The sequence below is a fragment of the Magnolia sinica genome, chromosome 18 (genome assembly GCF_029962835.1).
Source record: "Magnolia sinica isolate HGM2019 chromosome 18, MsV1, whole genome shotgun sequence".
Lineage (NCBI taxonomy): Eukaryota > Viridiplantae > Streptophyta > Magnoliopsida > Magnoliales > Magnoliaceae > Magnolia > Magnolia sinica.
In genome coordinates, this window is record NC_080590.1 from 50,185,469 (window position 1) to 50,207,168 (window position 21,700).

The 21,700-nt window shown below is 40.5% G+C and overlaps 2 protein-coding genes across 14 annotated transcripts in view; both read left to right on the forward strand.

Annotated features, from left to right (window-relative positions):
• The window catches only part of LOC131232456 (iron-sulfur cluster co-chaperone protein HscB homolog), a 38,228-nt gene extending 19,065 nt beyond the window's left edge, over window positions 1-19,163 (forward strand). Inside the window, exons 2-8 of one of the 13 annotated variants that reach the window (XR_009164848.1) lie at window positions 15,251-15,347; window positions 15,471-15,560; window positions 16,700-16,765; window positions 17,358-17,426; window positions 17,589-17,731; window positions 17,999-18,101; window positions 18,914-19,163. Coding sequence is in view for 2 of the 13 variants with exons in the window: in XM_058228692.1 (XP_058084675.1) it covers window positions 15,251-15,347; window positions 15,471-15,560; window positions 16,700-16,765; window positions 17,358-17,426; window positions 17,589-17,726 (460 nt within the window). In the remaining 11 variants the exon portion in view is untranslated. Of the gene's footprint in view, window positions 1-15,250; window positions 15,348-15,470; window positions 15,561-16,699; window positions 16,766-17,357; window positions 17,427-17,588; window positions 17,977-17,998; window positions 18,102-18,913 lie in introns of those variants that run through there. The other 12 variants (XR_009164845.1, XR_009164851.1, XR_009164847.1 and 9 more) reach the window with 12 other exon arrangements.
• A 469-nt stretch (window positions 19,164-19,632) lies between these two features.
• On the forward strand, window positions 19,633-20,073 carry LOC131232392 (serine/arginine-rich splicing factor SC35-like). The gene has a single exon (XM_058228616.1). It carries the CDS (start codon window positions 19,633-19,635, stop codon window positions 20,071-20,073), a length of 441 nt encoding a protein of 146 aa, XP_058084599.1.
• The last annotated feature ends 1,627 nt before the right edge of the window (window positions 20,074-21,700 follow it).

The window sequence follows — 21,700 nt, forward strand, 5'->3', positions numbered from 1 at the left end:
GCCCCTTTCGTAGAATTCATTTACGAAATCAAGGATGTCCCCCTGCAACAGCTCTCAAAAATGCTGTAAAAATAAGATAGGAAATCCATCTGGGCCCGGGGCTTTGTCCCCTACCAACGACCGAATAGTGCATTTGGCCTCGTCAAGGGAGAAGCCAACTTCCAGGGAGGCAGCATCCATCTCAGATATTCGATTCATAGGCAGAAAATCGAGGGTAGGCCTGTGATGGGTATCTGACTTGAGAAGATTGGAGAAAAATGAGACGGCCTCATCAGAGATCATCTGCTTGTCTTCTGTGCGCTCCCCATTTATCGAAAGACAGTGTATCTTATTAACTCTGGCCCGAGCACTCGCAATAGCATGAAAATAGCGAGTGTTTTTATCGCCTTCTGTCTCCAAGAGATCTCCTCCTCTAAAACCCGGGCAGAATAAACATTAATAAGCTTAGCACGTCTGCAAGGCTGAGTACTATCTGTGGGATCATCTTCGTAGGTAGCGTCAATGGAGTGGATTTGACCCAAATGTCATTAGTTTCGGCCTGCCGCTGAGAAGAAAATCTGATTTCCAAGCTTTAAGATGAGTCTTTAACATGTTCAACTTTTTACTTAGTCTAAATCCTGCGAAGCCATCAACCTTCATCTCCTTCCACCAATCAGAAATGAGCTTATCGAAACCTTCAATCTTTAGCCACGAAATATCGAAGCAAAACGGCTTAGGGCCCTAGTTTTCCTCTTCCATAGAGAGAAGAATCAGCGAATGATCAGACGTTGGCTGAGGGAGAGATGTCTGCAAAACATTCAAAAAAATTTCGATCCAATCTGCAGAAACAAGAAAGTGATCTAACCTTACAAAAGAAGGCGGGTCACGCAAATTTGACCAAGTAAATCTGGAGCCAGATAACGGAATATCTATGAGCTCGTGATCATCAATCCAGCGAGAAAAAGACCGCATCGCGGCAGAAACTCGACCAAGCTGGGATCGCTCCTCCGCATACCACATAATATTGAAGTCACCTCCGATACACCAAAAGCCGTCAAAAATTTCCCTAGCAGCATGAAGATCCTTCCAAAAATTAGATCTCTTATCAGCATGATTAGGACCATAGACCGAAGAAATGAGGAAGGAAAAATTGGATCCAATCTGATTTAGGACCACAGAAACCGAGAATTCACTAATCCAACTACATTCCATTGACCATAATTCCGAATTCCATGCAATAAGAATCCCACCCGCACTACCTGCCGCATTTGAAACCTCCCATTTAGCATTTCGAACTTTCCAAAGCGTGTTCAAGAGAGAAACCGAAAAGGCCGGGGACTTGGTTTCCTGGAAGCAAATAATGTCAGCTTTACTTCTTCCCGTGATATCTTTTATCAGGCAACGCTTCTTCTTGGATCTCACGCCTCTAACGTTCCACGACAGAATTTTCATTTTGGAACCGATCTTCCCCTGCGACCACCACGGATAACACATTCCGTGGGCTCCAAACAATGTCCAGGACTGGTTAGGAGGCTCTGCAACTCTCTATTTCTAATGGGCTTAGCATGAAATTTTCTTGGAGATTTTTAACATTTCAAAGGCTTGCCACGAGCTTCGATGCAGTGGAAAAGAGCCAAAAAATCTTCAGGATCGTCTCCAAAAGAGAGGCCTAAGGATCTTCCGATGTGACTCATAGCATCTCTAATCCACTGTTTTTTCTGGATGGAGGCCGCCAGTTCTGATCTCGCAGCTGCAACCTCCATTTCCATTTCTTGAGATGGGGAGCCCATTCTAAATTGGAGCGGCTCAGCTTCTATAATGTGCCCTCCTCCTCCTTCATGGAATAAGGCAACTAAGGCGGAGTCTTCCATGATCTGGGGATCAGAGATGGATCGTGGCGAAGAGCCGATTATCGATCTGTCGCATTCGGTCGGAGGGGTGGAAACGATGGAACGAGAGTCAGTAGGGACCAAATCCCCCGCAAGGAGAAGGGGAGACGAAACAATGTCAAACCGCAGAGTCAAGATCTATGTTCTGGGGAAATCGGGCGAGGCTTCGAATAGTTCGCGTATCGATGACAAAGAAGGAGACCAAGAGGGAAGGTTGAGTTTGAGCAAGGCTTGAAGTGAGTTAGACCGATCGCATTGATTATTTGATTCGTAGGGGCGAGGATCGGACGAGTGCGAGGAGTGGGAGAATGAGTCCCATGCAAGAGAAGATCCATACGTGCGGGAGAAAGATCACACGATTCGCACGGGCTTTCCGAATGGCTACGGGTAATTATCCGAAGGAATCTCTAGTTTTTACCAACTTCTTCTGGGAAAGTCACCCGACATGTGTCAGGAGCTCTGATGGAAGATGAGGCATTCTGCGCGATATCATCTGCATCTACCACGCGAGGATCGGAAGCGTGATTTTCATGCCAAGTGTCAGTCATTTGGTAAAGTAGGTCTGCGGAAAGTCTAGCTAGATTGCCCTTCAGGTTTGGTACTCTAGCAAAGCATGTAATCTGTGCAGCATCTTCCATCTCCCCGTCCACTCCACTGACAGTGGTGATCTTCGCCCCTTCTCTGGATCTCCATAGTTCCCCCCATCTTGTGTTACACTCCCCTTCCTTCTCCCTTTCTACCATGGCCAACAACTCATCGTCTCCTTCAATGATTCTGATTTCCGAGGGATCTGCAAGAGATCGTTTCTTCTTGATTTTGATCCCGATAACACCCATCTCTTCCCCCTGACAGAGTTTTGGGATCCACCTGGATAAGGGTACCAAGTCGAGCAGCCACAGCAGAGAAGAAACCTTCATTCCATAGCTCCAATGGAACCGACCAAATCAACATCCATATCTCTTCAAATCCGAACGAGGAGAACTCCCAAGACTGAATAGAAACAATCAGCCCATCCTTAAATAGCACTCCTGCATGATTAATAAATCTATATTGTAATCAGGCTTTACCTTTATCCATAGCTCATTAAAACCAAGCGGTTTGATCGTGTAAGCAGAGGAAGGGATTCTACAACTCTCATCTAACCATCCGGTAACTTGGGACAAAGAGGCACCCTCTCTGGTGATAGCGACCACCGAATTTAAGAGACCATCTTTGGCTGTTGCGATAGACTTAGAGTCGATGAAAATGGGATTCTCTTCCATTGAATCTAGATTGTTTTTGTTTTGATCCATAGCTTGTTTTCCACTATCAAATCCGGAGAAGCGCCCCCCCTTTAAATTCTCCCTTCCGATTCAGAGGACATTTCTGAAGGACGTTGGCCGTAGCTGGTTATCGGTCTTGAATATTTGCTTTGCTTTACTCATTGTTGGAGGGAGGGGGTTAGGAGATCTTTGTGTAGAAGTTTGCATTCTACGTTCCGGTCCGAAACGCACCTTCTGGACACGCATTTTTTCTCCTCCAAAACTCTCACCCGTTTCGGTCGTATCAGCTGTTACCCGATTTTGTACCCGTATCGGCCGATACAGGCCCGTTACGGGGTGTAACGGCCATTACGGGCCCGTAACGGGCCCATATCGGCCAAATAACGATAAATTTTTTATTTTATTTTTTCATTTTAAGCTTTATTTTTACTGTTTTTTTGAAACCCCTTGCTTCCAAACTGTTTCTCACTCCTTCTACTACTAATTTCGACCAACCTTGGCTAGGTATTTGAGATAAAAACACATTATATTACGGACTTTCTTGAATCAAAGCTCGGTGGGCCATTTTCCAGAAATTCGTCAAAAATAGGTATTTATACTTTTTTTTAAAATATGTTTTGCTGTTTTAATCACGTCATATGATGTGTTAATCATAGTAGAACATGTTAATGTGCATTTTACAGATTTGGGGTGCCATTTAATAAATTTTTTTATATTTTTTTCTATTTACGCATGAATTTTGGCCCCTTTTTTTAAAATTCGAAAAATCAATTTTTAATGGTTGTTTTGCTGTTTTAATCATGCCATTTGATGTGTTAATCATAGTAGAACATGTTAATGTGCATTTTACAGATTTGGGGTGCCATTTTATATTTTTTTCTATTTACGCATTTATTTTGGCCCTTTTTTTGAAAATTCGAAAAATCATTTTTTAATGATTCTTTTGCTGTTTTAATGATGCCATATGATGTGTTAATCATAGTAGAACATGTTAATGTGCATTTTCCTATTTGGGGTGCCATTTTATATATATTTTTATATTTTTTCTATTTACGCATTTATTTCGGCCCTTTTTTTGAAAATTCGAAAAATCATTTTTTAATGATTCTTTTGCTGTTTTAATGATGCCATATGATGTGTTAATCATAGTAGAACATGTTAATGTGCATTTTACATATTTGGGGTGCCATTTTATATTTTTTTCTATTTACGCATTTATTTCGGCCCTTTTTTTGAAAATTCGAAAAATCATTTTAATGTGCATTTTACATATTTGGGGTGCCATTTTATATTTTTTTCTATTTACGCATTTATTTCGGCCCTTTTTTTGAAAATTCGAAAAATCATTTTTTAATGATTCTTTTGCTGTTTTAATGATGCCATATGATGTGTTAATCATAGTAGAACATGTTAATGTGCATTTTACATATTTGGGGTGCCATTTTATATTTTTTTTTCTATTTACGCATGAATTTTGGCCCTAAAAAATAATTGCAAACACCTAAATGTAAGATATTTTCATATTACATTCATTCAAATAAATCTATCATTGATAGTAGATAGTTAGAAAATTAAATATATGAATTTTGTAGTCAAATTCAGGTTATCTGGTTCATAAATTCATCAGACAGCCCGATACAACTTCTCACTAAAGAGTGGACCGTTACACCACCATAAACATGTTCCAATTTATAAATGAATGCATATTTGGAATGATTAGAATATTACGGATTTAATCCATATTTTTTCATATTTTTTTGGCAAAAAAATTTTTTTGCGCCGTTACGCCGCCGTATCACCGTTGGTGAAGAGGTCTTTGTATAGTATTCCGCACTCTATGCTCTGGCCCAAATCGCGCTTGCTGGACACGCATTTTTTCGCCTCCAAAACTCACCCCATTTAGGAGCTGGATCGCTCTATGAAGTTCACTCTCGGAACTCATACGGACAAAAGCAAAGCCGCGAAGAGATCCATTGCTCTTGTTCCTTGGCAAAACCACTTCCATGACAATCCCCGCCCTGCGAAATACTCGTTCGAAATTGAGGGGATACCATCCAGCTGGGAATCCTTTTATGAACAGAGTTGGGTAGCTAGAAATGTCTCTGTTTTCCCACAAGCCACCCCACTTGAGCCCGGTGTGAAAATGCCCCTGCATTAACACCACAGGAAACAGTGGTGGTTGAGCACCTCACCATTAAAAATTCGAAAGGGCCCATTGTAAAGTTTTTGTAATGTTTATTTACAATCCAACCTGTTCATAATGTCGAGAATCTGAATTAAGGGAAAATACAAAATATCAGCTTGTTCCAAAAACTTGTGTGGCCACAATAGGTTTTTAAGGGTCATTCATCACTGTTTATAGCGGTATGGTCCACCTGAGATTTGGATCATCTAAAGGTATGGGATGTGGTCCTAAAATGAGATAGAAAATTAGATGGACTACGTGGATTTACAAAAAAATACATCAAGGTGGGTCCCACATGTTTCAGATAACACCTTTACATGGTTCTTGCTAATCGGGCACGGATTGGGTACTACCCTCACTAGACCTAACTAGAGAAGGACGATCATGTTAGGGGATCTTTGGGGCCCACCGTAATCTATATGTTTTATCCACGTTGTCCATCTATTTTGAAAGATCATTTTAGGGTATGGAAAAAAATGAGGCAGATCGAAGCCTCATGGTGGGCCCACAGATGTTTTCAATGGTAAGAGTTCAATCCTCATTCCTTCATGTGGTGTGGTACACTTAAGCCTTTGATCTACCTCATGTTTGGTCTCATGCCTTAAAATGATCTCTCGAAATAGATGGATGGTGTGGATAAAACATATAGCTCACGGTGGGCCCCATAGAGCCCTTGACATGATCATTTGTCTCTATCTGCGTCACGGTGGGGGTAGTACCTAATATGCGTTTGTCTTGGCTCCCCTTTGTAGAAGGGGCATTTCTTTAGCGCCATGAATAAAAATAGAGATACAAAACCGAAAAAAAGGAGAAGGGTTCTCGACTAACCTCGTAGGCGAACAGAGAGGGAGAGGTGGAGAGCTGGTGGGTCGATATCGCCGATCCGGTGGAGAGCTGTTACTAGAAGGCTCTTTGAGTTGGAAGATCGTTGGAGAGAGAGAGAGAGAGAGATTGGTGTTCTGAACATGCAAGTGTGTTTTTGCTTTATAGCCACGAATTCAAAAAAATAACCGTTGCTGTTGTGTCCTGCAATTCGGATACAGGGTGTGCACCCTCAGATTTGAGTTACGGTCCACGACTTGTACATCAAGTGTACATAATTCCACTCATCATGCATTTGTTTAGAGGCGTACTTTAATGCATTCTAAGTTTTCACCACGTTAACATCCACACATCTACACAATCACATGTCCGTTCCATACCAATTCCATCACATTCACAACTACATAATGAAATTCCGAAACTAAACTACGTCCACCCATTTGGGACTTTATTTAACTAGAATATCAAATACCGTCCAACAACATCACAATTATAAAAAATTACAAACTAAACATAATATTAGTAATTTAAAAGAATGAAAGCTAATTTCTTTATTGATCGATTACATAAACAAGTCATACATCCAACAGAGCAAGTTTATCTTCTGCCAGATATGACCATCGGTCCTTTGCTTCATTCACCAACCCGGCCTCATTCTCCAGCACTTGATTCAGGTTTCCTATTTTGTTCACCTTTGTACGGTTGTCAATCCACAACGTTGGCTAGCCAAGCTAGTGAGTGAATTTATCATGGTTTATACATAACACAATATAAGATAGCACAACCAAGAATGAATTATATGTATGCAGGCGTGAGTATGTATGTTGAGATGTTATGAAATGCATGTCAAGTACGGTGATCGTCCACTTGCTTGGGTTGGATATCCGTCAACCTACATTTGCACCTGGTAGGCTTCTACCATAGGTAGGCATAGGCAAGCCCCACATCTACTCAATGAGGAGGCTTCCACTAATGTGGGCATCTGACAACGAATCTACCAGGAGAACCATCTAGGGAGATCCCCTAGGAACCCAGGCATGAGGTGTGTATGCAGTCATCTAGAGCGTGCCTCTAGGAATCAACATAGGAATGCTATGGGTGCATGTAATGCATGCTCAATGTCTATGCATTGTCATATATATTTAACATCTCTCTGAGAGGAACAATGAATTCATGATATCAATGTTTTGTATGTCCACATATTCAACTTACATTAACAATCGTTCATATCATGAATCATACAACAAGGATCATGCTAATACAACAACGCAATAGATTATATTAGTCATGGCAATCATAGCAATCATAACAATCATGGCAATCATAGCGATCATAAAAGTCATAGCAACCACATCATCCATCTTAACTGTACATGGATTCACTCACCTATTCTTGGTAGAGCTAAATCCGCTGAACAATTGTATGGTTTTGAATTTAGAATCTCAATCCCTATTAAGATAGTTTAAGGAATCACAATTTTGATTCAATTATCAATTCATTTGGTCAAGGAACTACATGTATTGAGGTCTTACTAATCCAAACATCTTAATTTCGAAAATCTAGAAAACTATACATGGGAATGTCGATCAATCTGGTCGATTGATCGAGCCAGTTCGAAGGCTTTCCATCGATCCCCCGATCGATTGAACATCGATCTGAAAAACTCACATTTAAAAACATAAGTCTCTGACCACTTTTGGATACTTTCGATCGGTCGAACCCTACCTATATCATTGATAATGGTCCAATTTAATTCAATTTGGTTGTTGGACAATTTTGATCATCTTCGGTCGATGCCTTTGATCGATCGAGACCGCTTGAGGATCTCCTCGATCGATCTAACCTTGACTTTGATCCATTGAGAAAACTTTGTAACTAATACTTTTGGTCGTTGGACAAAAATTGACTTGTTCAATCGATTGATGACAACCTTCGATCGATCGACCGAAGTTGGTTGGGTCAGTTACACAGTCCAGTTTCTGAAAATCTTAGGGTTTCTTCTCTATCTCTTGGCCTTTATGGCTACAATCAATCGAAGGGTTTGGGTCCAAACCATCCATCGTTTTCCATCAATAAATCTAAAAAGAACAATGGATTGCTCGGATCTGATTCATCCGGAATTTGTAATCGATAACTGAATTTTGTAATGGTCTATTTTCATTAATACCTTCCATTGATTGCTGTGGGAAATCCAATAGTCAGAACACTCTAGGATTCAAGGCCTTGGCAAGATTTGGCCATAGAAAGTCTTTGATTTGAATAGTCCTAGATTGATACTGCTAGATTTCTCAAAACCGATCTCTACAATACAAGATCTCTCGCATGAGCCATCCTCTTATCTTCCCAAACCTCTCCATAGATCCAAACAAAGAACGTAAGGCCCTAAATCTTGAAGATTCCACTAGGGTTTTGTAAAATTTAGCACAAATTTAGTAAAAACTTAAATACTAGGGTGTTAGGACTTGATCCTCTGACCTCTCCTTCCATCGTGACTAGTCTTACCAATTAGGCTAAGTCAAGGAGTTGGGGTTGAACTTGAGTTGTTCTCTAAGCACCCTGCTTAGCAAATGTCGTCGATGTATGTCACGCAATACCTACATCTAGGCGTACTCGTACAGTTTGGGGAGGATGACTATCAGAGGTATATAAGAGAGTTCCTCAATTGGTACGAGCAGAGGATGACCTGGGAACAGTACTGCTAACATGTTGGGCAACGGTACCTACTCTTAACTGCCATAGGATCCAGACAATGATTACGAGCCACCTCGTCACTCAATGTGGGGATGAAATATGGCTAGAAATGTGTATTTTTTTTTAATTCATTTACTTTTGCATGTCTTAATTGTTGTAAGCCTGCATTTGTATTATATAAACTCATTTTGGTTAATATTTGAGTGATTTCTTATGACAACGCATGCCTTTTGGCGCCCATTAAATGGAAACATATTATTTAATGCATTCTTTTTGCAATTTTTTCATTCCTGAATATGTAAATATGTGTATTTAGGCATGTGCTGAAGTTTCATTGAAAAATTCCACCATTTTCTCCATGTTTCCCCATTTTCCCTTGCATTTCCGATTATTGGCGATATTATCAGCGATAACGATATTATATCTTTGTGTCCGGCCAGCGAAACTTGTAGCAATACCGACAACTCAAACACTGGCTAAGTGCTTGGTTTTTGTTATTAATTACAAAAATTAAATTTCTAATTCTAGTTAGTCCGGGTTTTGTCTCGATCAGCTGGCCTTCTCCTTGCTAGTAAAGCATTTACTAGTAAATGAAATCTCAGGTTTTTGCTAGCAAATGGAAAGGGGGCAAAGCCAGTAAATCATTTACAAGTTGTAAGTGATTTACTAGCAATTTAAGGCATCCAAACACAAATAGTGAATGATTTACTAGTAAATCGTTTACTACTTGCCCCATGTATCACCATCCAAATGATCCCTTGTTGTAATATACATGCTAGTTGATATGCAATGAGGGGGGGAGGGAGGAGGGAGGGAGATGATGTACAATGCTAGACTAAACCAAGCATTACTTCTTATTCAGGCTGGAACGTTACGGCGGGGATCACCTCTCCATTCCCCAACTGCTCATTTGGTTGGCTGGATTTCTTAACTGCCTGATCATTGGTTTTATCACGCTGGAAATGGGTTATTGGCCAAACTGTTCATTCGCAGGCTGTTAAGATTATCTGATGGACCTTTTTCTTTCGGTGGCGTTGTCCACAGATAATGGGGCATTAAATGAATAATCTGGATCACCAAAATTCGGGTCCCACTAGTACAGATGCCATGTGGAACAGATCAAACTTTTCTTGTTCAGGGGCGCATCAAATTAATATAACTATTGTCATCAAGGGTTTCAATTTGATAGGTAGCTATCTCATCAAGGGTTGACGCTGATGCTGATAGTGAATGTGTGACTTTGACGTTAGTCCTGGCAACGGGTGGGCCTGGGGTTGGTTCGGGCCCTGATTTTTTGAACTAGGCAGGCCAGGGCTATTCGAAATTTGATTTTGCCTAGCCTAGGGCTGGCCCAATGTCAGCCCTCATTTAATGTCACACGACCTGTTCTATTTGCGACAATAGAAATGACCATGGTAGTGGAAACAGGCAAGAAAAGAACAAAAGGTTGCCAATTTTTCTCAGAAGAAGAGGGAAAAAAAACAATCACAAGGGGAAGAGAGACAACACTTCTCAAACTACAAACAGGTACGTACATATCCAACCCTAAAGATGCTAAAAACAAAACAAAACAAAACATAAGCCTGACCATGATTGTCCACAGTGATGGAAATGTTTTCTCTATATACTCTCTTTTGCCAACCTCTTTTTGGCGGAAATGGCTTCTTGAAGGATATGGGAAAAAGGAGATGTATGAGTTTGCACATAGATCATGAAATTCCTCCATGTCGTTTGCAACCTTCCATGCAAAAGGATGTTGCTCAATCACACTCTTTTTTTTTTTTTTTTTGTTGTGGGGTTTGGAATTCCAAGATAGACACAGCTGATGATCTGTGAAAATCCCCTGATTCCAGCCAATTTGGGATTCCCAAGCGAACCACCATCCATCAAACTCCTGGCTTAGATTCTCTCCACCCACAATTGGATTGTCTCCTCCCACAATTGGGCACTGCTGGCTAATCCTGTCAAACTGTTTGCTTGGACATGCCTCTGATTGCTCTTATCCGCTCTGCAGCAATCAATGATAATTGACTCGCAATCCTTTTCTATTATTTCCAAGGGACTGCATTATTCCCCCCTAAAGGTACACTGATTTCTTTCTAACCATTGGGATAAAAAAGCATGCCCTTGCCATTGGCAGAAATCGAGGTGCCACCCGCAATTTTCTAGATTCCAGTGACCTTGATAGATTACCCTTGAGCTCTTCAAGCCATTGAAACACAAATAAAAATAACATAGTAGGCAAATAGGAATAGAAAACAAGATTTAGAGACAAAAAGGTAGAATGGAAAAAGACTCATGCTTATGGTGTTTCTCCACAAAGAGATGAATTAGGAATCTCACTTCTTTCTCTCTCATTGTAGAGTCCTGCCTGTATTTTTCCCCCCTTTTTTTTTTGAAGGGTTACTTCCGGGGCCTTTTTTTCCCCCCAACCTCAAGAGGCAGCCTCTTTTGTGTCAGTTAAATACCGTGTAGTTTTGTTTCATATCCCTGGTCTAGTTATAGACCCATCAACCAGAAAAAAATAGTCCAAGTCCAAATAGGACTGTTACTCAATAAAGGAAATAACTATAACTATGCTGCTTTCTCCCATATTAAATCAAGAAACATAATTAAAAAGACTACGTTCAAGCATATGAACTTCTGGGAACATACTGTTTGGACTAGACTTTGTTCCACATGTGGGGCCCACTAAATCTAAACCATACTCGGACCTTCTAATTGGGACTATGGGTCTGAAAAGGTGATCAAAATTGCCGATAGGGCCCCTAGGGCCTTGACAGATTTGAAAATTGATTTTTTAGTCATGTAGGCCATGGGGCATTCTGACCTATTATGATGTTCAGATGTGGTCTTGTTTTAGATTGACTTGTGATTTTGCATGGATTACAATTGCCTGCCAAATGGGAGGGGTTGGCAAACTAGGCCATTTGAGGACACTACCAAATGGGACGTCAATAGGAACATAGAGAAAAATGGTACAGGGATAGTTGAACCTACAGTGCAACCCGATCCCTTGTCCATTTCTATCAAGTGCGTTAATAGGGGGCTATTTGGATTGGGGGAATTGGGATTGGGAATGTCAATTTCCACTTGAGGTGTGATTACTACGTTTGGGGCTACTGGACGTTGGAATACCTGGATATTCAAATGCCTGATGAACGTTGCAATATCCCAAAATTAGGGAATCACAATCCCCCAAAAACCAAAAAACTTTTAATTATCGATTTCCACTAGGCCTACTTGAGACATTGGGCAATCAAAGGTGGAAACACCTGATGGTTAGGGTGATCCACTGAAATGATTCTTTTGAGAGGAATGGGCAAGCAAGGGTGGGACCTACATGATGGTGATGAAATCTTTTGTAGTATGGTGTGGGCCGTCCATTTACGTACCCGCTGAGAGGGATGGGCAACCAAGGATGGGGCTCACATGATGGATGGTCTAGATCAATGATTGGACTGATTGTAGTATATGATCAATATGGACTGTCTATTTTCCTAGGTATTGATTGGATGGTTAGGATCATCTAACCGAGTGATTTTTAAGAGAGATGGGCAATCAAGGGTGGACCCACGTGAAGGATGATATAGATCAATGATTGAACCATTTGTAGTACTATCAATATGGGCTGTCCATTTCACTAGGCACTGGTTGGAAGTTTAGAGTCCTCAAACCAAATTGATCTTTTGAGAGAGATGGGGGAATTGGGATTGGGAATCTCAACTTCCCATTGGGGTGTGATTTATTTATTTATTTATTTTATTTTTTGTGTTTGGGGCTGCTACATGTTGGAATATCTGGATATTCAAATGCCTGATGAACATTGCAATACCCCAAAATAAGGGAATCACAATGCCAGAAAAGGAAAAAAGAACAAGAAAAAAAGAGTTACTGATTTTCACTAGGGTCCCTTGAGATGGTGAGCAATCAAAGTTGGGAAACATGTGACGGTTAGGGTCATCCAATTGAAATGATTTATTTATTTTTTTTGGTTCTTTTGAGAGGGATTGGCAAGCGTGGGACCTAAATGATGAAGAGTCTAAATCAATGATGAAATCTTTGTATTATGGTAAATATGAACTGCCCATTTACTTACCTGCTAAGAGGGATGGGCAATCAAAGATGGGGGCCCGCATGATGGATGGTCTAGATCAGTGATTGGACTGATTGTAGTATATGATCAATATGGACTGTCCATTTTCCTAGGCATTGATTGGATGGTTAGGATAATTTAACCAAAGTCATTTTAATGAGGGATGGGCAATCAAGGGTGGACCCACATGAAGGATGGTATAGATCAATGATTGGACCATTTGTAGTACTATCAATATGGGTTGCCCATTTCGCTAGGCACTGATTGGAAGATTAGGGTCCTCAGATTAGGGTCTTCTGACCAAAGAAATCTCTTGAGAGGGATGTGAAATCAAGGATCGTCTAGATCAATGATTGGACCATTTGTAACTTTGTAGGATTATCAATATGGATTACTATTTCCGTGGGCATTGAATGGATGGTTAGGACCATTTAGGAAAGTTCATTTTTGAGAGGGATATGCAATCAAGGATGGGACCAACATGATAGATGGCCTAGATCAATGATCAGACCATTTATAACATGATCAATATGGACGATCCATTTTCCTTAACCATGATGGTTAAGCTCATCTGACAAAAGTGGTATTTTGATAGTGTCGGGTGAGGGTAGGATTACATGATGGAGGGTATGGATCAATGATCAAACCTTTTGTAGTATGATCAATGTGGACCATCCATTTTCTAAATCATTGAGTGAATGGTTAGGATTATTGGATAGAAGTGATTTTCTTTCTTTTGTAACGATGGGTAATTAAGGGTCAGATTGATGGTCTAGATCAATGGTTGGATCTTCAGTATGGGTGGGCAATTAAGGGGGATCATTTGACAAAAGTGAATTTTTTTATTTTTTATTTTTTATATTTTAAAGAGGAATGGGTAATAAGGGTGGGAGTTGGACACACATGATGATTGTCCTAGATCAATGATTGGAACATTCCGTAGTTTGATCAATGCCACATGTGGTTTCCTACTTACAATTGAACCAAATGTAGGGAATTCAAGTTTTGGGAATCACAATCACTTACTCCAAGTTGTTATCCTGACACAGTTATGATAATTCCCAGTGGTTACAATACTTGGGCTTTGCAATTCCTGGTTATTGAAATATCTAAGTCATCCATTTGACCCTAGTCCAAACTACATCCAAGGAAAATGATCTCAACTAGAAATTGATGCCAGGTGGAAGTCATCATGATAGTCAATGAACCTATTGCTTGTCAATCCGTAGAGATATGTGGTGGTACAATGGCACCAATACTATACTTTTACTTAAGATAGTGACAATCTACCTCAATGTGTTTTGTGCACTTGTGAAAATTGTTTTAGGAATCCTAATGAACAGAACTTGGATAAAAAAATTGCACTAACATTATTGTACAGAGATGCATGGTGGAAGTGCAAAATAGCAGGGGACTAAGAATTACAGTAGCAGGTGGTCAAATTCCGGTTGTCAATACAACTTACCCAAGTGCTAACACAAGTCATTGGTTGAAGAGGAGTGCCAGATGCCATAAAGTAATTATCGAAGAATGGCATTAAGATCTGATAATCTGATGTCTTTTTGTAAGGCATTGGTAATAGCGTGCCCTATTAGCACCATGAACAAGATATATCTAGTCCTGTGATTTTTGGTCAAATAAATGCTAGTATATTCTATTTGTAGGGAGTGCGATCTGGTGCCCTGCCTAATGCAGGAGCATTTTCATACCGGGCTCGAGTGGGGTGGCCTATGGGATGTAGAGGCACACTCGGGATAAGCGGCCCATAAGAGGCGGGTGGCTCTTGTGAGGCGGAACCCATGCGATGTGGGGCTCACGAGGCAGGTTTGGCCAAGGACCTAACCCATGGGATGTGGAGCCTAGGCTATTAGATAAAGGGATTGATTCATGACACTCTATCAGTTTGAGATTTTAGAGCAAGTGGTTAGTTGTCTTGCATCAAAGTGGTGTCAGAGCGGGAGGTCTCGTGTTCGAGACTCCTCATCGGGGGTAATTAATGCTGGGGCATTTTCACATTGGGCTCGAGTGGGGTGGCTTGTGGGATGCAAGGCCCACGAGGGGGGTTTAGCCGAGGACTTAACCCATGGGATGTGGGGCTTGGGCTATTAGATAATGGGATTGATTCGCCTCTCTATCAGTTCTAGCTTTTAGAGCAAGTAGTTAGTTGTCCTGCATCACTACCTCTCATCTGAGCACTGTATTTCACATGTACCTTGAGCATCCTTTTTTTAATCTTTCTATGGTAGTATAATCAGTGGAGGACTAGTCTATCAATATACTCCTTTTTACATCTCTACTGAATTTGTTTGGTATTTGAATATGACAGGGAAAAGAGATATGATGTACCAGGTGAGAACCTTGATAGCAAATACAAAAATTGGCAGAAGAAACTACACCCTGATTTAGTTCATTCGAAGTCTGAGGTTTGAGCATGTACACTTCCAATCTTGAAAATTTTTATACTTCTCTTTTTGCTTTTTGGAGCTGTTGAACCAATATATTCTTGCTGTGTATTTTATTATTATTATTTTTTGCCTATTGTTAAGGAAGAAAGGACATATGCTGCCGAACAGTCTGCTCGGGTGATTGATGCTTACCGCACACTCAGCAAACCATTATCAAGGGCGTTGTATCTGGTAAGGCCCCCCTTTTAAGAGGCATTATACAATGCTTGCACCAAAGGATTGTAAAGTACCTTGGTTCTTCAGTTTGTACAAGTGGAGCCATGGTTCATTGATCTAAAATTGTTGATATAATAGCCTTACCATGGATAGCTCATGCACTAGAAATCACCCGGATTGGAAGATTCTGGCTGTATGATATGTGACCTTTTTCTTGGTTGATTGTTAACTGCTCCTTGTTTTTCTCTCTTAACCGTGTATTTGTTTACCGCCTATCAAAGGGTTATAGGATTCTTCCAATCTGAGGGAATTTTGCTGCATGCACCATCCACACTTCACGGTGGGGCCCTTAATATCAACCCTTTGGATTGTTGAACCATGTGCATTTTATATTCCACGCTTGCTCAAACTGAAATCCGGATGGTACTATACAACCTTTCACCTTAAGGCATTTTATAATACCTCATTTTACCTATGGGTTTCTAGTTGGCCTGAGCATTGTAGACCACCTCTTTCTATGCAATTAAAGATGCAACTTTCAGCTGGATTTCCATCTACGTCAGCTGTTTGTCCTCTTTGCACTATGTTATAGGATAGCATATGGTTGATGCTTAGAAAGAGGCCAAACGGTGTCGTATGGTTAGTATTAAATGTCATTAATACTGTACACGAGCCGTCTGACCTTGCACACAACCACGTGAGTATGGCTTGCTGCATGGTTTGATATATCAGTCCGGAAGTAGCAATCAGCTTATAGAAAGAGACCTTTGGCATCATCCGACTGGATAAGTGGGCCCCAACAGTCATAATCAGATTTCGTTTAGCATGGAAACTGTCAAATGTGTGGTCCATTTTGAGTTTTTGACACTCCACATGTGGTGTTTTGCCTGACGCATCGCCCGGATGCATCAAAATCTGCATATCAGTGTAGCAAGAGGATTGTGTTGTCACACCATTCATGATTTTGAGGTCTTATTATCTGTAGCCATTTGACAGAATAAATAAAGGATTTTCTGCTTTGCCTTTTAAAAAAAATGTTTTCTATTGCCTTTTTTATGCTCTGCTAAGAAAGAAAATGGTGAATGAGACATCACTTGCACAATTGGAAGTTGCCTGCTGCATTGCATGTCTATTACCTTTATTACTTGTGGCAGTTGAAACTTGAAGGAGTACATGTGGATGAAGAAAAAACGGTTTCAGATCCTGAATTACTTACTGAGGTAATTGGCAGAAGAGTTTTCTTGGGTCTACCCTTTGAACTAAGTTTATTTGGGTAGCAGGCTGGCCTGTTAATCTTCTTTAGTCATTTTCTTTATAACTTACATGTGTTTGGTTTAAGACAGACATAAGGTTGGGGGCACATAAGCCTCTGAAAACCCAAAAAATAGAACAGTGCATTGTCACACCCTGCTGGAGTACTGGCAGGCAATTAAGCAATACCCTTGCTTTTCTGGTTTTGTTCAACTGCCTGCTGGTACTAGAATTATACGGTTTTATTAGAATACATTGTTTTATAGTTATTGGTTAGTAGTAAATTATTGGAAAATGGGTTGTGCCTATAGCTCAGAGGATTGTGCCTCTTCAGTGCAACCTTGAGGTCAGTCTTGGGTTTAATCGCAACTTCCCAACCAAAAATAAAAAAAGAAAGAAAAGTATTCCAATAGAGAAATACATTAAAGCAATATAATTATGATTGGAAAACTTCAGGAATGGTTCTCCAGCATCTGCAGTAAACAACTCAATTTTCTAAGAAAAATGGATTGTCCCCTTTTGGAGTTATTCTAAATGTCGCTTTTCTTTCTTTTGGGACAGATTATGGAGATCAGAGAAGCTGTGGATGATGCTGATGACTCTGAGGCACTAAAACAGATCCAGTCTCAGGTAAGCAGACTGTCAATCTGTGTACGTTCCCTTTTATTTGTGAATCAGGCGATTGCTTTTGATTACCTTGCTCGTACTTGGCATCTGTGAAGATAGACAGGAACTGGGACATCCAGTTTAAAGTAATGCATCTAACCATCATGCATTTGGTTTTAATCTTAGATACAATCAAAACTGGTAATCTGGTCTGATTCCTTTGGGACCGCCTTCAAGAACCGGGAATTTGATCATGCTGTGACATCAACCCAGAGAATGACATATTACGAGCGCGCACTTGAAGAGATTGTGAAAAAGCTCTAATGTAGGTATTCTTTTTAATGGAACTCTGTTACTAATATGGAAGTTCACCTAATTACTTGCCATTCGATAAATAAATAAATAAAAATTTCTGATAATTTCATTGGATAAAAGGCCCTTTTCTGTAATGTTAGTGTACCCTTGATCACCTTACAGAGCGTTGACATTTTCGTGTAAACCTGGAAGTTTTTAATGTGCAAAATTCTGCTGCTGCTTGTTATATATGAGATGCAAGATATTGTAACTACAATTACCGAAAGCTGTTCTTCTATTAGGGAGCTAACCTATTTTGAGATTCCCAGCAGTGTTGAGCCCACCTGTGCAGAACCTGTCCGGCAGTGGCCTTTGACATCAGTGGCAGATGGCTCCAAGATTCAGGTAAAATATGACCAGAAAATATAAGTTGGTTGAGTATAGTTCATTTCCAAGTTCTTAGGATTTGCATACCCCTGAAATCAAGGAGTTTAAAACCTGGACAGCTGGATGAGGCCTGAGTTTGAATTGACTCAATACACACTCAATTACTTGAATTTTAGAAGCTAACAGTACAATCTAATCTTTTTGATTTGTGAAATGCCCAAATCTAGTTTACGAGTGACTAGTCTGATTAATTGGGTTTCATAAGAAAACAATTGTGAGCCTGATGTTTGATCGAGGCAACTTGGTGAGCCTTTGAGGCACTTGATCGAGTTCTTAAACACTAATCAGCAGCTAATTTTGGTTTACATCAAGGGGGATTTCTAAATCTGTACATGACCAGATGTGCCAATGTGTCACACATCTTCCACATCCAAGTGATTCATCTGGCAGGTAATTCCATTTAGGCGTTGCAGCCTACGAATTCAGTCTGTCCAATCCAAGGGCCACACACTGTTGTGGAAACATGGACAGGTTTTGGAGTTATTTTTAACCATCATTTTCTCATACGTAACTGGTCCACTCGATAATTGGACCTGCCTGATCTTTCGAGCCTTGGGTTCTACATGGTGGGTCCCACCTGCCAGGATGTTTCAAGCATGTGCCACATCAGCACATATGGGTGCATGTTGGTGGGAATATGAAGCTAGTAATGTCATAATCATTTAGGTCCTATACGCTTCAGATATTTTCATCATCTATAGAGATGCTACATTTATTGTGAAAAGATGCTGAAAGATGTAGTTGAATGCCTGTCTCTTGGCTGATGATAGTTTCATGGAGCAGAGAGTGTGGATGCCCGACTTCTTTTCTTAGCTGACATGAAATGAAACCAAGGACAATCAATGGCTGATGGCTAGGAAGATGTAAATGGAACGTCAAACCCTACAGGAATGTCTACTGAAGCTTTTTGGGTGAATGCTGGTCTGTTAATGTTGTTGCAACTCATAATGTGGAACTGTGACAACTGCTAGTTTTATGACTATTCTTAATAAAGAACATAATACAAGTGGCATTTGATAATGAGGCCCTGTTCAGGCAGTCTGCATAAATTATAGTGTGAGCGGACTAGAGCCCATTGTCGGCTGCTAAAATATGAATGCTGCACTGAGTGCTGGGCCCCATCACGTGGGGTCCATGCCTGCATCCAATAATAATCTGCAAACTACTTCCCAGAAGACTACAAGCTTTATTATTATTATTATTATTATTTTTCTCTCTTGATTTTTTTTTCTTTCCCTAGGTTAATAAGGTGATTTGAGTCATCGGCATCTATGCTATTTTGGAAGTAATGGTATGTAGGATACATTGTAAATCTGTGAATTTATTATTACCATTATATATATATATATATATATATATATATATATATATATATATATATATATATATATATATATATATATATATATATATGCACTTTTGCAGATTTTTTTAATTTGAAAATTGAAGATTTTATTCTTCAAAAACAAACAATACAAATCCATCGTCAATGGAGGCTGTGGACGAACACGGGAAATGGCAGATGGTAACAAACAAAAAGAATGGTAGTCCAGAATTTGGGAGAAGAGGAAAGGTACCCCTGTCGGAATATCAGACTCTTTTCGTCCAATCTTTCCTGGAAGGTTGGTCACCGGAAAACTTCGAAAGGGTCTTTGGCAGTGTTGGGGTGGTAATGGAGGTAGTGGTGCTGAAAGACAGAATCTCGAACTTTCCAGGAGGTTTTGCTTTCGCTCGAATGAGTATAATGGAGGAGATGAATCAAGCTGTTTACCAACTGAATGGGGAGAGCTTCGGAGGGATTAAACTCAGAGTTCAATGTGCTAAGTATGGTCCAAAAAGGAAGAACAGTGAACGGAAAGTTTATCTCCAATCTGGAGCTCCAAAATCAAAAGAGAATGCTACTGTGGGAAACGGACAAAATGGGGTTTGATAAGGAGTTTTTGTTGTCGTAAGAAGTGAGGCCGACCATGGGAGCAAAATCTTACAAGGAAGTGTCAAATGCTAAGCAAAAACAGGGTGTAATGGTAGAGGATATGCTCAATCAGGTTGACTGGTGGGTTTGGAGGGAATCTTTGGATGAAGGAGATATGATGTGGATAGATAATAGGGTCAGTGGAAGAGAGGATTGTGGAGTGGCTGAGTGACAATTGCGCAGGGATATCAGAGGAAGATATAGTTGTGAAAACCCTTCACGTTGTTGTGATGCTTCTCTCGTTGGGGTGTGAAGATCACGCGGAAGAGGTTTTTGCAGCATGCAAAAGATCACTCTGATTTTATAACGGATATTCAAAAAATGGGAGGATTGGTCTGTATTTGGGTGGGAAGAGCATTGGTACCAGATATGGAAGATTCCTCTTGAACTTTGGATGGAAGATATTATTAAAGAATTAGGAGCATGTATCAGTAAGGTTGTACAGGTAGACAAGAACACAGACGATAGCTCAAAATCAGGAAGAAAAAAACAGTCGCTTTCCCGAAACAGGTTTTCTCAAGGGTGAAGGATGTCAAAATAGCAATGTTGGTGGTGCAGGAGAAGGATCAGATTTCTTTGGAGGAGGGAGAGCCGGAAATGGACTTTGGGACCGATGTTGAAGATGGAGCACAGATACCATACTCTCGCGATACATTGTTATGTTTTGAGGAGCGCTGTTGTTCGTCTATTGGCTGTGAGAAAGGGGAGATAGGAGGTGCGGTTGAGAGATGGAAGTGTGGAGCGTCAAACCTATTTCTGGAATTGTGTGTCGAACCGACAAAAGCTTCTTTTGCAGAGGGAGTCCAGGCGTCTTCTACACGTTTGCTGAAGGAGTTGTCCGAAATAAATGCAAGCTTATTGAGAATTTCAATCGAGAACGGTCCGAGTTTGCTAAACTCTACTCGACCGCATATGATGGTTTTGGAGAAGGGGGATTCTTTTTATTATGAGGCATGTGTGTTTGAGAACTTAAGTTCGCACAGGTGCAAACTCAAGCCAGAAAAACGATTCGATTCTGTTGCCCACGTTTTCGCAGAGTTATCTCATACGACAACAGAAACAGATGCAGAGGTCTTGGACTCTTGGCGACGAATGGTAATTTACGAAAACAGGGAGTCTAAGATGGTTCGTACTTCATCTGAAGTATCTCAAGATTCCGATAGTATCTCTGATGCAGGGCTGTTTCCCGAGCCTGAAGACAGTTCCAGGAGCCTGGTTTCTATTGCTCCGCTAGTGATAGACTGTCAGTTTCAAAATGCAGATATAATGGATAACAGGTGTTCCAATCAGTTAGGGGTCCCTGATATTCCAGTTCTTATTCAGCTGCAGAATACAAGGTTTTCAATGGCGCAGGGAATGCGAGGAATAAAACTTATTACGATGGAGGTGGCTCGATTGGTGGGGATAAAATTTGGGGACAGGCCAGAGGATTATATTGCATATTTCGAATTTGTTGAGGAGAGGGGGAGGCAAATAATCCCCAAACAGGTTCACTTCAATCTAAATGGAGGAGATGAACCAGAGCAAAGGGGTAAATCAGAATCACTAAGTTTTATATGAAGATCATGACATGGAATGTTAGGGG

Bases quoted from the DNA above. Each gene is read 5' to 3' on its own strand.
- LOC131232392 (XM_058228616.1), top strand. From the start codon at position 19,633: ATGGAGGCTGTGGACGAACACGGGAAATGGCAGATGGTAACAAACAAA.